At 42.3% G+C, this 15,289-nt stretch overlaps 1 protein-coding gene across 6 annotated transcripts in view; it reads right to left on the reverse strand.

Moving 5' to 3' along the window:
* Window positions 1-1,035: 1,035 nt before the first annotated feature.
* The window catches only part of ORAI2 (ORAI calcium release-activated calcium modulator 2), a 59,008-nt gene continuing 44,754 nt past the window's right edge, over window positions 1,036-15,289 (reverse strand). For 5 of the 6 annotated variants that reach the window (XM_068270255.1, XM_068270257.1, XM_068270259.1 and 2 more), the window contains exons 2-3: window positions 8,473-8,709; window positions 1,036-1,780 (exon numbers count right to left, since the gene is read on the reverse strand). In XM_068270255.1, the coding sequence (XP_068126356.1) occupies window positions 1,232-1,780; window positions 8,473-8,697 (774 nt within the window). In that variant the 5' untranslated portion in view covers window positions 8,698-8,709 and the 3' untranslated portion in view covers window positions 1,036-1,231. Of the gene's footprint in view, window positions 1,781-8,472; window positions 8,710-14,128; window positions 14,148-15,289 lie in introns of those variants that run through there. The other variant, XM_068270258.1, reaches the window with a different exon arrangement.

Below are 15,289 nucleotides of genomic sequence, written 5' to 3' on the forward strand. Positions count from 1 at the left end.
GGTTAGGTAGGGACCATAACAAATATTATCTAGGGACCAAGAGCTGTGAATCTAGAGTGCTCAGTGTGCAAATGGCAACTTAAAGTAAACCTACTTTAAAGCCTCACTAAATTCAAAATACAAATGACAGGACTAAGCCTGACTAGTTCAGTACTGCCCTGCAATTCTGATCCTCAGTGGTGTGCAAGTCTTCCTCTCTACTCCAAGGTGTCCATCTTCACTAAGCCCCCCAGAGCAAGTAACCTCAGATCAGCTTTCTATTGTTTCTGTTTCTACTTCTCTAAAGTGCTGGGTGGGGCACACAATGTTTATGGAAGAAACACACAACAACACTACCTACAGAAAGCCACAAAAAGAGTTAATAAGACATGCAGTGCAGTGTTGTACTAGTCAGTACAGCGCAGTTTATTTTTGTCAAGGGGGAAATTTAAAAATTTTGAAGGTTTTTTTTTCAACTTTTGATGCCTGCATATAAAGGGATCCTGTAATGAGAGTGACATGGAGGTGGCCATATTTACTTTCTTTTAAACAATACCAGTTGCCTGGCAGTCCTGCTGCTCCTTTTTGCTGCAGTGGTGTCTGAATCACACACCTGAAACAAGCATATGGCTAGTATAGCCAGACTTATATCACAACACCGGATGTTCATACTCAATCTGGGTCAGTGGCTGAAAGTATCAGAGACACAGCAGGACAAACAGGCAACTGGTATAGGATAAATATGGCAGACTTCATATCCCTCCCACTACAGAATGACCTGCTATTAGTTTACTCTAAATAGCAACCAAAATTACAGACCGTTCCTTTAGCATAAACTATTTCCTGCAATGCAAGGAGACACATTGGACTATGGATTTCCATAAAATACAGATGCTATGACAGACATACTTAATGGAGCAAACTGACTGCACAGTACTGAGTGCCTTCAGAATGTATTACGGCACATATAAACTTAGCAATTCTACATCATTTGCTTTTTATGTAAGCAATTTCATTTCTTTCATTTCTATCCGAAAATAACGCTGCATCTTCCCGTTTGGCTGTTTTAGCTGATTTAGTTGGTATAAAAATGTTCAAAGAAACTGCAGCATGGAGCAACTTAGTCTTTAAGCCACCTGACCGTAATGCTGGGCCTTCCAAAGAGCCCGCACTTATAGAACTGCTCAGCAACAAACACCGGTGAATGTGGGACAATTGCACTTGCTGAAGAACTTTTATAGCCCCTTCGGTCTCACACTACATTTATGCCCCGATCATGTCCATCAAGCTGGATTTTCAATCTGTGGAGTTCCTCAATCTCTCGGTGGTGGCGCTCTGTTTTGTGCCTTACCAATGTGCGATAAAAGTGGATGGTAAATATGACAAAAAGGATGCCAACAGGAACCATGATGATGGTGGAAATCAGCGCTGAGTTCCATCCTGCATTCCCACTTGGCTTCTGAGGGTTGGTGGTTTCATTGCGAACTTGAGGAGAGTCAATGGGTAAGAATTTTATCCAGCACAAAAGGACCACTTCCGCCAGAAATAGGAGGATCCCGAGAGCCGTGGAGAAGCCCCACGCCAGCTCTATGTAGTGGTGCATGCGGTCATGTGGAGATTCGTTGACAGAGTTCAGGTTGTGGATGTTACTCACAGCTTCTACATTGGGAAGTATGCATGTGCTGATCAATAGTGCAAATAGGTGAACAGCCACCAGAACCGTAGTGCAAGCACTGAAAGCCACAAGCAATGCCTGCGGGTAATCATACTTCATCTCTAGCTGAACTTCCACCATTGCCACCTGAAAAAAAGCAATACATGAAAAATAATGTAAAAAGCTCATAAACAACAAAACAACTAGAACACACAAGAACACGTGTGCACCTTCCGCCATACATGTATCATAAAACGCTATTTAAATAGCATTTTATGATATATTTATCAGCAGAACGGTGCGCCATTTTTCACTCTGCGCCATTTTTAACTGTACGCATTTACAAAAGCTCTGGCCTGGGCACCAATCTTCTTCACTCCTGCAGCTGTTGGCTGCTGTGCTGCATCCTTGTCACCTGACCCACATCAGTTCACGTGACACATCGGGACCCATACAGAGCGGATTTAGCAAAGCAGCTGCAAGCTGCAGGAAGTGAAGAGGACCTGTGCCCGAAGGTTTTGTGTGTACCCTACACACTGCTCTGCATTTCATCTGTGGGAGGAGGTCAGTTTAATTCTCAAGCAACTAAAACCTACAAATATCCAACATTGGGCAATACCTGCCTGTGCCAGAAAATAGTGCTCTACTTTATTCCTGCATTTCTTTTTGCTGTGTATATTTGTTTACATTGTATTATAGGGGGGCGTTTTGCAGGAGATCGAGCATACCGATGCGCGAGCATCTCCACTTGAATGTCTCCCAGCGGCTATCACTGCTAGAAGACTGTTAGACAGCGAAACCGCAGTCTATTTACAATGTACAGCACTGCAATCTAAGGCAGTGTTGTACTGGGGACAGCTGTGACACTCGGCTGTCCCCCTGGGAGGCTCAGAGAGCGATTGGCACTCATAGGCTGATGTCTATGAGAGCCGATCGCTGTGATTGGCTGTCGGGGGGAGGGAGGGAAAAAATAATAATAATAAAGGGAAAATTTATAAAAAAAACAACAACAAATAAGTAAAAAAAATAAACAAACATCCCAGCAGTGATCAGAGCCCACCAACAGAAACCTCTGTTGGTGGGCAGGAAAGGAGGGGGGGGAATCACTTGTGTGCTGAGTTGTACGGCCCTGCAGCGAGCCCGTAATGCTGCAGTGGCCTGAATTGTAAAAAATAGCCTGGTCACTAGGGGGGGTGTAAGCCTACGGTCTTGAAGTGGTTAATAAGCAGTAATCCCCATCTGGCAGCAGGCTAAGCAGGAAGTGACGCTCACTTCCTGTGGCCGAATCGATGACGTGCGCAGAAGTGTATTGCTGAAATACGCTTTCACGCAAGACTTGCGGCGGTCTTTATTAAATTTGCACGTTGCCATAGACTTGCATGACTTCCGGTCCTACGTACAAGTCGCCCATTAATGTAGGCATGCGCTCGTGTTAGATAGGGTACTTCCGGCGCACCGCACGCTGTATGAACTACTCTATTGGCTTTCATTGCCCGAGCGGCAATGTGGTAAAACTGCGCTAAGCAAAGGCCCTGAAGCAACTTGCGGCAGAATCGGGATTTCGGCATATTACCCAATCAGTTGCTTGTAAATGTGTGATCACTCAAAGACTAATAAAGCAATTGTTTATGGGAAGTTCTAGATTGGTCTACAGGAAATGCCATCTTATCATTTTGATTGGATAGTTCGCTGACTGAAGTGAATACTTGCTAATGTGTACTAATGTGTACTGGCTTAAATGGCTGGAAGGAAAAGTTGCGCAATAGGTAAGGAAACCCCATGTTGGCGGTGACAAACATTAGGCCTTTGGAAACTGTGGCTGATTGGGGAAAGGATGGCAAGTACTGCGGGCACTTAAGTTACAAGTACTTTAAAAGTACACTTTTCCTAGAAGAAATCGTTTTTTTTATTCCACAAAAAAATGTGCATTTGAAGTACTGTCAAAGATAACAAAAAAAATCCAAGTTACATTATTTTTTTGTCTTCATCTGTGAAAGGAGTTAGAATTAATCCTGCTGATCCTCTATCAAAGAAAACAGCATTTCTGCATTTTTGGCAGGATGTCAGAGTTAAACCAACCATCTCAGACATTCCTTGAGGCTTCTGTTATATTCTTCCAAGCTTAAAATACTACTTTACAAGACAATAAAATTGTCCTTATTTAGAGAGAAAATCGAAGAGCTGATTCAAGAGTCTACAATTTCCATTTCTCAAAAGCATTACTTTTATTCTAATCAAAATAAGAGTGTTAAAGTGAAACCTTAGCTAAAAGCTGCTCTTATTTTTTGTTTTTCTTAAGACAGAGCAAGGCTGGAACAGAAGTTGTGAACTTAGAGCTTTTTTTTCACTGTGTTTCAATCAGTAGCGTTGCTAGAGATTTTTATGGGGCCATCAGATATAGGCACTGTTGAACAATGCCACCTGCCCCTACCCTATGGATATGAGTTGGCTTGGCAATTTACATTTGCATGTAATGTACACTGTGTATGTAAATGGCCAGTGAGACAAAGTCAGAGGGTGGAGAAACAAAGTGCACATATCAAGTACCATCTGGGTCCCCTCCTCTCTAGGGCCCCATAGCAGTTGCTATGGCTGTTATAGCTAATGCGATGCGCCTGGATTCAATGCTAAAATCAGATACTATTTGCCAGTGATTCACCAATCAAAGGGCAGCAAATGCAAATGTAGTGCATGCTGCATTTTTCCTGTGTTTTTCTTTGCGATTCTATGTTATTTTCTTTGTGGTTCTCTATGTAACACCCACCCTTTTGCAAACACAATCAGAACGTGAAATTCGATTGATCCCACAGAAAATCACACCACAATCACATCACAGAGCGATTCTGATCATGATCACAGTTTGCTGTGGAAGAGAGCACTAAAGCCTCTTTTACACAATATGTTGAAAAACTGATGTGTTTTTACATTCTATAGCAGTGCATTGTGGAAAAGTTTTCGGGTTTCCAGCGTAGTGTGAAACAGGCATTAGAGAAACATGGACATTACCTTGCACATCAGCAACTGATTGAGGCCACTTTCACACTGGCGCAATGCATTACCCTGTTTTGCTGCAGGGTAATGCAACGCTAATATAAGTCTAAGGGGCATTTCATACCTGGTGCGGTGTGATGCGTTGCACCCAAAGTCGCACATTTGGCACGGATCCCCCCGCTGTGTGAAAAAGAGGCGTGACGGCCGCAATACCGGTGGAGCAGTCCACCGGGGGTTCCCACTCTGCCATCTACACCCTGCTTGTATCTCGGCTATCTTATCACATATGTTGTTGTCCACACATGGTCACATTTGATCTCACTTCATAGCAGCTAGGTTTATGGGTTATACTATTAGGCACTGTATCATTTTGTTTTTTGCTTTATGTGATTTATACCGCTTTTTGCACATACTATTGCACTTTGTTAGCTGAGTCACTGAACCGGGTTCAGGAGAGCTCTAATATAGAGCATCCTGAGTGCTCGCATTGACAATATTTGATTTTACATTATATTGCTCAATATATATGTATATTATGGATTGTGTGTGTATGAGGTTATGGCTATTCTTTTTAATTGTTTTTAACTATGTTGTAGTGGTTCATATTGTTCAATAATTATTTTCTATACTGTATTATAAGCTGGTGTAGTGCTAGTTTTCTGGGCTGAATACTTTTCCTTCTTTAAAAACTGTTATTTACAGCCCAAGCACACACCCTTGGGGCTAGAGTGCAGTGATATTTCTTGATTTTCGAAGTCGCAAATTTGACGCATGGGCAACAGTGCCTTGTCGGGCAACATGCGTGGCAACATGTGGCTACCAGAAGTCATGCAAGTCTATGGCGATGCAGGTTTTTAAAAATTTTCGGCGTTAGCGCTGCGGCGCGAATGCACGGAAGCTTACTTTTTCAATACACTTTCATGCAATTAAAATTTCGGCCACAGGAAGTGAGCGCTAGAGAGTCTCACTTCCTGCTTGGCCTGCAGCCAGAAGGGAGATTACCGTGCATTGCCACGGTAATCCCCGAAGGCTATTTTAGCGGTGCGGTGTGAAACTGGCCTTAGTGTAAAATGACCCTGGCCCATATGCAATTAATGTTTTCACCTGAGTTATCTCCTAGGAGATCATTTTTTATCTTCTCTGTAAAAAAACTTTTAATTGAAAATGTACCCAAAAGTAGGTTAAAAAGTACTCAAAATTATTTTGATTGTTTTCTTGCTTGCTAGTTTTTTTAAAAGGCATTTTATTGACACGGTGTGAAAATATCCCCTTGAAGAAAACTGGGGAGAAAAAGTGGATTGCCTATGGGCCCCTCTGTCCCAGGAAATCCCTATGGTGGGTTTGGAGAGGCGGTGTGGACCACCACTGGTGAAGCAGGAAGTAGCTATATCCTCTGATCACTGTGTCTCCCTCTCGTGTTTGCATTCTCATTATTATTTTTTCATAAATCGCTAAGATAATATGCAGAGCTGTACAAAAACTTATACCGTAAGCATGTAAGTCAATTATAAGTACTGCAAGTTGTAACTATAACACTGGAGGAGAGGACACTATTCAGTTAAGCGTACAATCTGTCTGTGAAGTGGAGAAAATGTGCATCATCTATGCCCTGTATGTACAGTATATGGTGAAGAAATTAGTGGTGGCATTTAGAACATTATGTGACTGCTGTGTGACCAGAATTACATAGGAAGCCTGTACTGGAAGGAAGTGGCTCTGTTATCAGGTTCTGTGTAACACATCAGCAGCTCAGACAGCAGCTGTTCAAGTAGCCGTACATCATATTACTGTTCACACCTTAGCTTAGAACATAACAGTCAAATTATTGTTCAATGGCAAAATTGAGAATGGGAATTAAAAGACTTCTTTGGCTTATAATACAAACTAATCCCAACAGGCCCCCAAGTATTTATGTTTGTTGACAGGGACAGTAATTACAGCCTGGAATCCTCTAATTACTTTCCAGGCTTGCCAAACATTACAGACAAAATAAAGTAAAATGCATTAATCCATACATTTGGGGATGCCAACACACTTTGGGCCTTTATTACAGGGAACCTGTGGCTGTTAGTATGGTCCTGGCGGTGTCGAGCTGGGCGCGGGGGGAAGACAAGAGACTGTTCTCCCTGGGTGTGGCAAAGCAGGGGTATATACCAAATATATTCCCCTACTGATAACCTAATTTGTACCTCTGGTGGTGAAAAAGATGAGAAGGGAGGTAGCAGAGACACTGGGAAGAGCTAGTGATCCAACCATGGCATGCTCTGGTTGAATTTCAACTCAGGGGGATCGCTTGGTTGAGGGGTAAAGTTAGGCACTTATAGGGGGATTAGGTTAGGCATTAGGTGGAAGGGTTCTTTTAAGGAGCATCTACTGGGGAATGTTAGGGTTAGATACCTATGGGGAAGAGGGGGAGTTGTTTTAGGTAATTAATTAGATTACTAATATTTTACTTTGAACTGAAAAGTAGAAACAAAGAGGGCGTGTGCTTATACCAGGCAGCACCTGACTATAATGGCTTCTGAAATGTCTCTCGACAAAGTCAGGTGATTCCTGCTATGACCACACACCTGATTTTCTTGCATACTTTTGCAGATGGTTGAAATTCACAATAAGGTAGGAATCTTTCCTTTGGGAGAGCAAGGTGGACAGTCCCCCCAGGGTGATGGCTAAGCCTGGAGGTGGGCTATCTGCGGCCCTCTGCTTCCTCCCTTCCCCTGGGTGCAGTCTCTATGCTCCTGAGTAGTGCGAGTGCTTGGCGTGCTGTCGGCGCTGCCCACCCCCCCATTTCTTGGGTGCATGGGAGGCCTACATGCAGCTCCCCTGTTGAGATGAAAAGAATTGCATGGGCCAACTCCTGCAGGGCATAGCAGTGAGTTAGTTTAAGACCCTGCATATTCTGGCAAGCGAATGCAATATGCATTTGCTGGGCCCCTTTAATTTGTCGAAAGACATTTTGGCAGCCAGAATATAAATCAGGTGATTCCTGGTATGAGCACACACCTCTTTTACTTTTGAATGCATCACACTCATATTTTACTACTAGCGGCATCATCCAGCGCCCAGGATACGTACATCTTCTTTTCCCCCTGTATCTAGGATCTGTTTATGTGACGCTTGTAATAATTTATACATTGCTGGGCAATGAAATGGATTCATTATTAAGAAGAAGGGAAAATAGTTAACCATGAAATGACATATACTAAATCAGAGAAAGATCAGCAAATCCTTACCTAAATATAAAATTACTCCTTACCCAAAAAAATTGAATAGTCACAAATACCTTCTGTTTTAAGAAAGCAAACTTTGGTTTTGCACAATATTTTAGTAAGAGAGCTTTTTGGTCTTTTGTAGCCCCTTACACACTCCTAGGAGTTCTGGTTTACCATGAGCTTGCTGGGTAATCTGTAACTCTGGGTGCTTCAAGTCCTACTCCATAGAGCCACATTAAGGGCCTATTTCCACTACACGCAGATTGGATGCAGAATTGATGCAGAAAAACTGACTCCAATGAATGCCTATGGGAAAAACTGCTTCAGATAAATCGCGTTTAGTGGAAACAGGCCCATAGGCTTTCATTGGAGTCCGTTTTTCTGCATCCATTCTGCATCCAATCTGCGTGTAGTGGAAATAAGCCCTAATCCATTCCATGCACTGATGAAGATCAACCAATCTGTAACAGTCTGTCTGTAAGTATGTTGGGTGATTGTGGCTCTCTACAATTAACAAGCTGACACATCCTTGCATTCCAGCAGTTCTGGAGGTGTGTGAGGGAAAATACCTTGACCCAAATACCTTGTTTTATGAAGACAAACTTTTGTTTTACCCAAAAATAAAATCACTCTTACCATTGCAAATCCAGAGAGTAATGCGGAGGTTCTGCTGGAGGCCTTTAGCTTGGCTCGGCTGAGATACAGTTTCCTCCAGGAAAGGGCTTGCACAGAGTGATGATTGGATGTGACCAGCTCCAGATAACTGCGCCTCACCCAGTCTCTGTAGTCCATGCCCTTGTTCTCCCGCTCAGAGACTGCCGGGGTGGCCGGATCCACTGGTATATTCAGCTCACTACTCATGGTTGCTTCCAGCTTTAACAACAAAAAAATGTTGAAACATATTATGCCAGTGCCCAGAAGTGTGTCTCTGGAGAGTTACAAACTTGGCTTTATCTTACTTTCTCTTACTCGTAAATAATCCAAAATACCACATGTATCCGATGCAGTAAATACACTGAAAACAACTTGTACGTATACAGTATATTTCTGTGTTATTGGGAAAGCTAAATATACAATAAAGAGCACAAAATGCATCTTGAAAAATGCAATGAGCATAACTAAACTTTTATGAAAAGGGGGGAGGTTGCGCATCCCTAAAAATGTAGCAATTGTTTTGGACGCAGGGCATGCATTTTCAGTCTAATAGAGGTGGTGCATTAACCAGTCAATTGCAGCATGTTTATAAGAATGCGCAACCCCCCCCCCCCTTTCATAATTTTGCTAGTATGTAACTACCAGGTTAGCTGTTCCCAGCCTGTATTCCTGAGTTTCCCGTTTGCATGGTAAGTAATAGTAGTTATGCATATGAATTGCATCAGAATTGAATGCAAAGTGTGCAGATAGCTTATTATAGGTGCTGCACATGTGAGCTGTTGGTCATTTCAGATGCAGCCTTTGTGGTATGCGCTGGACCTCTCCTCGCTGTCCATTAAAATGCAAGTTACACATTTTTGCTTAGCTGCTCCCAAGGTTATACATATGTTGTTTTTAATTTAGGTTAGGCCACTTGCCCGGAGATCTGCCTTACCGTGGCGCAAGTGTCCAGTATATTATACTTTGCATGCAAACTATGGTGTTAGCCAAAGTTCCTCCATAGTTTAATAAATATAGCAATTGTTTTGGATGCAGGGCATGCATTTTAAGCCTAATAGAGGTGGTGCATGCCTCAGCAATTAACCAGTAAATTGCAGCATGTTTTTAGGGATGCACAACCTCCCCCCTTTTCATAATTTTGCTAGTATGTAACTACAAGGTTAGCTGCTCCCAGCCTGTATTCCTGAGTTTCCCGTTTGCATGGTAAGTAATAGTAGTTATGCATATGATTTGCATCTGAATTGAATGCGAAGTGTGCAGATAGCTTATTATAGGTGCTGCACATGTGAGCTGTTGGTCATTTCAGATGCAGCCTTTGTGGTATGCGCTGGCTCTCTCCTCACCATAACTAAACGTTTGCTCTCTGCAACAATATATAGGCTGCCAAGGATAAGGGTAGACAAGACAAGACACAGAACATTTACACTGTGCTTTTCTCCAGGTGGACTCAAAGTACCAGAGCTGCAGCCACTTAAGCGCCTTAAGTGGCTCCACGGGCGACCAGGATTATTTAGAAGTCTTACCCAAAGACTCCTTACTTTTTTATCTACTGGCTTAAGCCAGGATTCAAAGTCTTGTTAAAGAACTCAATTCCTACATCAAAGGCAACAACCTTACGAGTACCAGTTTTATTTTTTTTTTCTTAACAGAAAACTTCTGCAGAGGAGCAGTGTATGAAATATACTTAGGAAGGATACCACATCGGAACTAATTAGCCTATCCTGAGTCCCAGAAGGTTTCCCACTTTTTCTGCACTTCCTGGCATGGATGTCCAGCCACATCTTCTCCCATGCCTGCCATGCCCCTCTCCTACTGGCCATGCCCCTCTCCTACTGGCCATGCCCCTCTCCTACTGGCCATGCCCCTTTAGTGGCACTATAATGCACAGTTCAATCTGTGGTCAAATGAGGTAGGTATTCTGCCAGGAGTTATCTCTGTTCAATCAATCCCCCCCCCCCCACCCCCCACTTCAGGAGATGTATTATCCTTAGCAGGAAAAACTTCACTCCCACATCCAACACCTCTGCAGCTCTTTCCACTTCCTCCTGTGGAACATTTCTACATTCTCATAATCCTAAATCTTGTCCACTGCAACATCCTCTTCAGTGGGGGAATAATTATTGGATCCCCAGCAAAATTTGTAAATTTATACAGAAACTTTTTTTTTCTATTTTTTTTATTCTATTTTCTGATTTGCATAGTAGATTCATTTCAATAAAGAAAGACCGAATATCAACCAAAATTTCCCCTAAAAAACAGATTAGGGAAACATTATAAACGGATTAGCATGTCATTGAGAGAAACCAGTAGTTGATCTCCTAGAACACAGGCAGAATTCGGGCTCCCACAGATTGGTTTTGTGCCCATGTGGCACACAGATTACAACCAATCAAAGATTTTCCTGATCTCAACTCATTTTGTGTGTGTAAAGCACAACTGGCAGAATCAATTCTATTACAACCTCTCCATCACCGTGGGCCAGTCAAGAGAGCTGTCAAAGGAAGTCTGGGACAAGATTGTAGACCTGCACAATGCTGGAATGGGCTGCAAGACCATGAGCAAGACGCTTCGGGAGAAGGTGACAAATGTTGGTTCATCTATTTGGAAATGGAAGAAATATAAAATGACCATCAATCACATTTGGTCTGGACTCTGGAGGTCTATGTAAGATCTTGCTTTATGGCATGAGAAGGATCATGAGAATGGTGAGGGGCCAGTCAACAACTACACAGGAGGAGCTTATTAATGATCTCAAGACTGCTGGTACCACAGTCACCAAAAACACCATTGGTAACACACTATGCTGTAATAAATTGTATTGTTGAAGCACCCACAAGGTCCCCATACTGAAGAAGGCACGTGTGAAGGCCCATCTAAAGTTTCCGGTGATCATCTAAATGATTCAAAGTATATAAGCAACCTTGTTATGCGAGATTGCACCATCCCAAAAGATTAGAACAGGGAGGTAAAGTTTGATAAAGGTACTTGTATCTCCCTGTTTTTGTCAACTGGTCAAGTATCTGGTGCACAGTCTTCAATTATATACTGTAGGTAATGCAAAAACACGCCTCACCCAACAATTAGTGGGTGGGCACAATCTTAAATACTCAGCGTAATTGTTTGCTATGCTGTATCGCCGCATTATAAATAAAAGTGTAATGACTTGAGAATAAGTTCCCACCACAGGGCTGAGTCCAACCTGGATTTGTTTTGCATGTCTTTAGTTTACTGGTAGCTTAACCCGTGAGCAGCTATATACACCGTAGCATAAATATGATAGTGTTATGGACATTAGTCGAAGCTCCTCTTGAGCAGAGCTCCCCAACCCTGTCCTCAAGGCCCACCAACAGTGCATGTTTTGCGGAAAACCACAGACATTCACAGGTGAGGTAATTAGTGTCTCAGAAGAGCTGATTAACTACCTGTGTGGATTTCCGCAAAACATGCACAGTTGGTGGGCTTTGAGGACAGGGTTAGGGAACACTGCTCTTGAGGACAAGAAGTGATGCGGTTTAACCTCCTTAGCGTTCTGGACGAGCTGAGCTTGTCCAGTAACGCCGGAGGGCACCGCTCAGGCCCTGGTGGGCCGATTTGAATATTTTTTTTTAAACACGAAGCTAGCACTTTGCTAGCTGCGTGTTTCTCTCGATCACCACTACCCGCCGCGTAATATGCCCCCCCCCCGAGACCCCGTGCGCAGCCTGGCCAATCAGTGCCAGGCAGCGCTGAGGGGTGGATTGGGACTCCCTGTGACGTCACGACATCGATGACGTCATTCCGTTCGTCGCCATGGCGACGGGGGAAGCCCTGCAGGAAATCTCGTTCAGAACGGGATTTCCTGATGGGCATGATTGCCGGCATCAATCGGAAGGGTGGGTGGGATTAAGCAGGGAGGGGGGTATCATGTAGCTAGCGCTAGGCTAGCTCCATGATTGAAAAAAAAAATTAGGTTAAAAACACACCCGCGGCCGTGGGTAATCAGAACGCCAGGGAGGTTAACTACCATTCTTCTGCAGACCAATCACTTACATTTCAAGTCTGCATGAACAAATGGCTTTCATATCACAATTTAGACTAACAATATTCTTTTGTCAAGAAACAATTTGTTTATTAGTAAAAAGCTTTCCTTGGCTCTTCCATCAGGGAACTTTGCCTAGGAAAACATTTTAGGGTCTGCCTAATATGTAAACTATGTATGCAAAATCAGGAAGCGCAGTCATACACACACAGCACACTGAGAGGAGAATGATGCTAGATGAACAAAACAACACTGGTTGCTTCCGTCAAGTGACACAAAAGTCCTTCCAGGCTTTACGTCAAATGTGATTTTCCTGTTTCATACAGAACTATTGTTATTACTACTAGAATAAAGGTCTACTTTATTGTCATGTAATCTGTTAACATTATCCAAACATGCCTGACCATAATAACTAATGTACAAACAGAGAATATACAATTAGGAGGAAATCCTTAGCAAAGATTGTGAGATGTGCATCTGGTATATTTTTAGGTTTAGATCTGTTGCCACCCTAAATGCGACTTATCTCACTAATTTAGAATTAGTAAACACTTCCATAATTCTGAAAAACCTCACAGGTTCATATTTGGCATACAGTATACAGTGCATACCCTACCCTCCGGCCCTCCACGCCTCTGCTCAGGCATGGTTGTTAGTCAAATTCCAAGCCGCAGGGTGGGGCCTGGCAACCACTCAAAAATGGTGCAACAAGCCAAACTTGTAGTGATAGAAGAGGCAGTCTTATTAGGTAAGGTAACATGGCATCTGGGACATTGGCCCATCAGACATGACTTCCTTTGCCACTGCGATGGTTTTGACCTGCTGCATCATCTCCTGGACGTGTATCAGGCTTCTGCCAAGCATGATCCCTAGCCAACCAGCAGGCCTCACATAGGGGGAGACGGTATATATTAGAGAGGAACTGTAGTGACCTATAGTAGAATGCAAATACCCACTTTTACATTTATTATTCTGGTTTCAGCATCAGAAACACTTCCTATAGCTTTATATTGCTGTATATTGGTATGTAGCCCCACCCTCCCAGTGATATTTAGCCTAAGCTGTTTAGATATTTGGAATTACCCTGCCAGAGCATTCTATGAAAACAGGTATAGTTTTACCTGAACTCTCAGAAACAAACAATTCACAGAGCTGCACCTTGCCACCTGTGATACATTTCAGAATGTAAATCAGGGTGAGGAACGTTTTCTAAATAAATATTGTGTGGAAAAAAAAGCAATTTTATTCATTATATTATTTTCATTACAATTCTTCTTTAGTCCTACAACCCCAAGATTTTCAGAATTAGTAGGTGGGTAACGTAACCCACAGCCTGTAATAACAACAGCAGGAACCGTAGCTTGTTGACTATGTTTTACAGAGCCCACAGCATTATTTTCCCCAGTTCAGGTCCGCTTTAAGCTGCCTGCAGATATTCTGCACAGTATAAAGGAAAGCAGGCTATTTAAATTCAAGTCACGGAGTTCTAATGGAGAAACAACAATCTGATAACCTCCGGAATTCCAGAACATAAAAAAACTTGAATCAATTTGTAAAGGTTAGTGATTTTAAAGCCACTCTATTGCAACAGCAGGAAAAGTAATTGTGAGAGAGACTGACCTTATCAAGTGAACCCGCTGTGGATGAGTTCCCAGCCTGGAATAAAAGCTCAGTGTAGAGGCCTATCTCCTACTTGCTGACCAAAGGGCTGACAGTTCATAAGCAGAAAAATGTTAGGGTTCTATTTATTCCAAAGATTTGCATCCAAGATTTGAAACACTTGTGGGTACTCTAACTCTCACTGCAGCTGGAGCACACCAGTTCCTCATGACTTTTATAAGAGCAAGTGACCCATATTCTGCCTTGTGGACACATACAGTACATAACCAAGAAGGTTAAGCTGTGAATGGGGAAACACCTGAACAGACAAAACGTTTGACTTTAACCAGTTCACCCCCAAGGGTTTTTATCCTAACGGACCAGAGCAATTTTCAGTTGTCAGCGCTCCTCCCTTTTATTCCCTAATAACTTTATTACTACTTATCACAAGAAAATGATCTATACCTCGTTTTTTTCGCCACCAATTAGGCTTTCTGTGGATAGTACATTTTGCTAAGAATTTTTTTATTCTAAATGCATTTTAATGAGAAAAACAGAAAAAAAAAGAAAAAAAATCATTATTTCTCAGTGTTCAGCCTTTATAGTTTTAAAATTAAACATTCTCCTGTGGATAAAACAAACACGTTTTATTTGCCCAGTGGTCCCGATAATTAAACCATTTAGATTATGTCCCTACCACAATGTATGGCGACAGTATATTATTTTGAAATATAAGTGGTTATTTTTCTGTTTGTTCTGGCCATAATTACAAGCCCCTATGTAATAAATTAAAATTAATTTTCCCCCATAAAATATAGAATAAAAAAAGCTGAGTCCCTAAGGCAACTATTTATTTATTTTTTTAAGCAGATTTTTTTTTTTTTACAAGTGTTTTTTTTGGGAGGGAGGGTTGGAAGTGTAATTTTATTAATGATGTGTATATACTTGAAAATGTATGTGTTTTGTAGGTGTAATATACTTTTTGGCCACAAGATGGCGCTGGTGAACACTCATAGGACGTGTTCACTTTTTTTTTTTTTTTTTTTTTTACACACTTTATTAAACTGTTACATTTCCTGTTTATGTGAATGGACGTAGCCGCTGTTCGCGGTCACGTCCATTCACTCCAGGCACTGCGATTGGGTAGAGGACTGTTCAGTCCTCTTCCCCAATCGCCCAGCA

This window comes from Hyperolius riggenbachi, chromosome 2, assembly GCF_040937935.1.
Source record: "Hyperolius riggenbachi isolate aHypRig1 chromosome 2, aHypRig1.pri, whole genome shotgun sequence".
In the NCBI taxonomy this organism is placed as follows: domain Eukaryota; kingdom Metazoa; phylum Chordata; class Amphibia; order Anura; family Hyperoliidae; genus Hyperolius; species Hyperolius riggenbachi.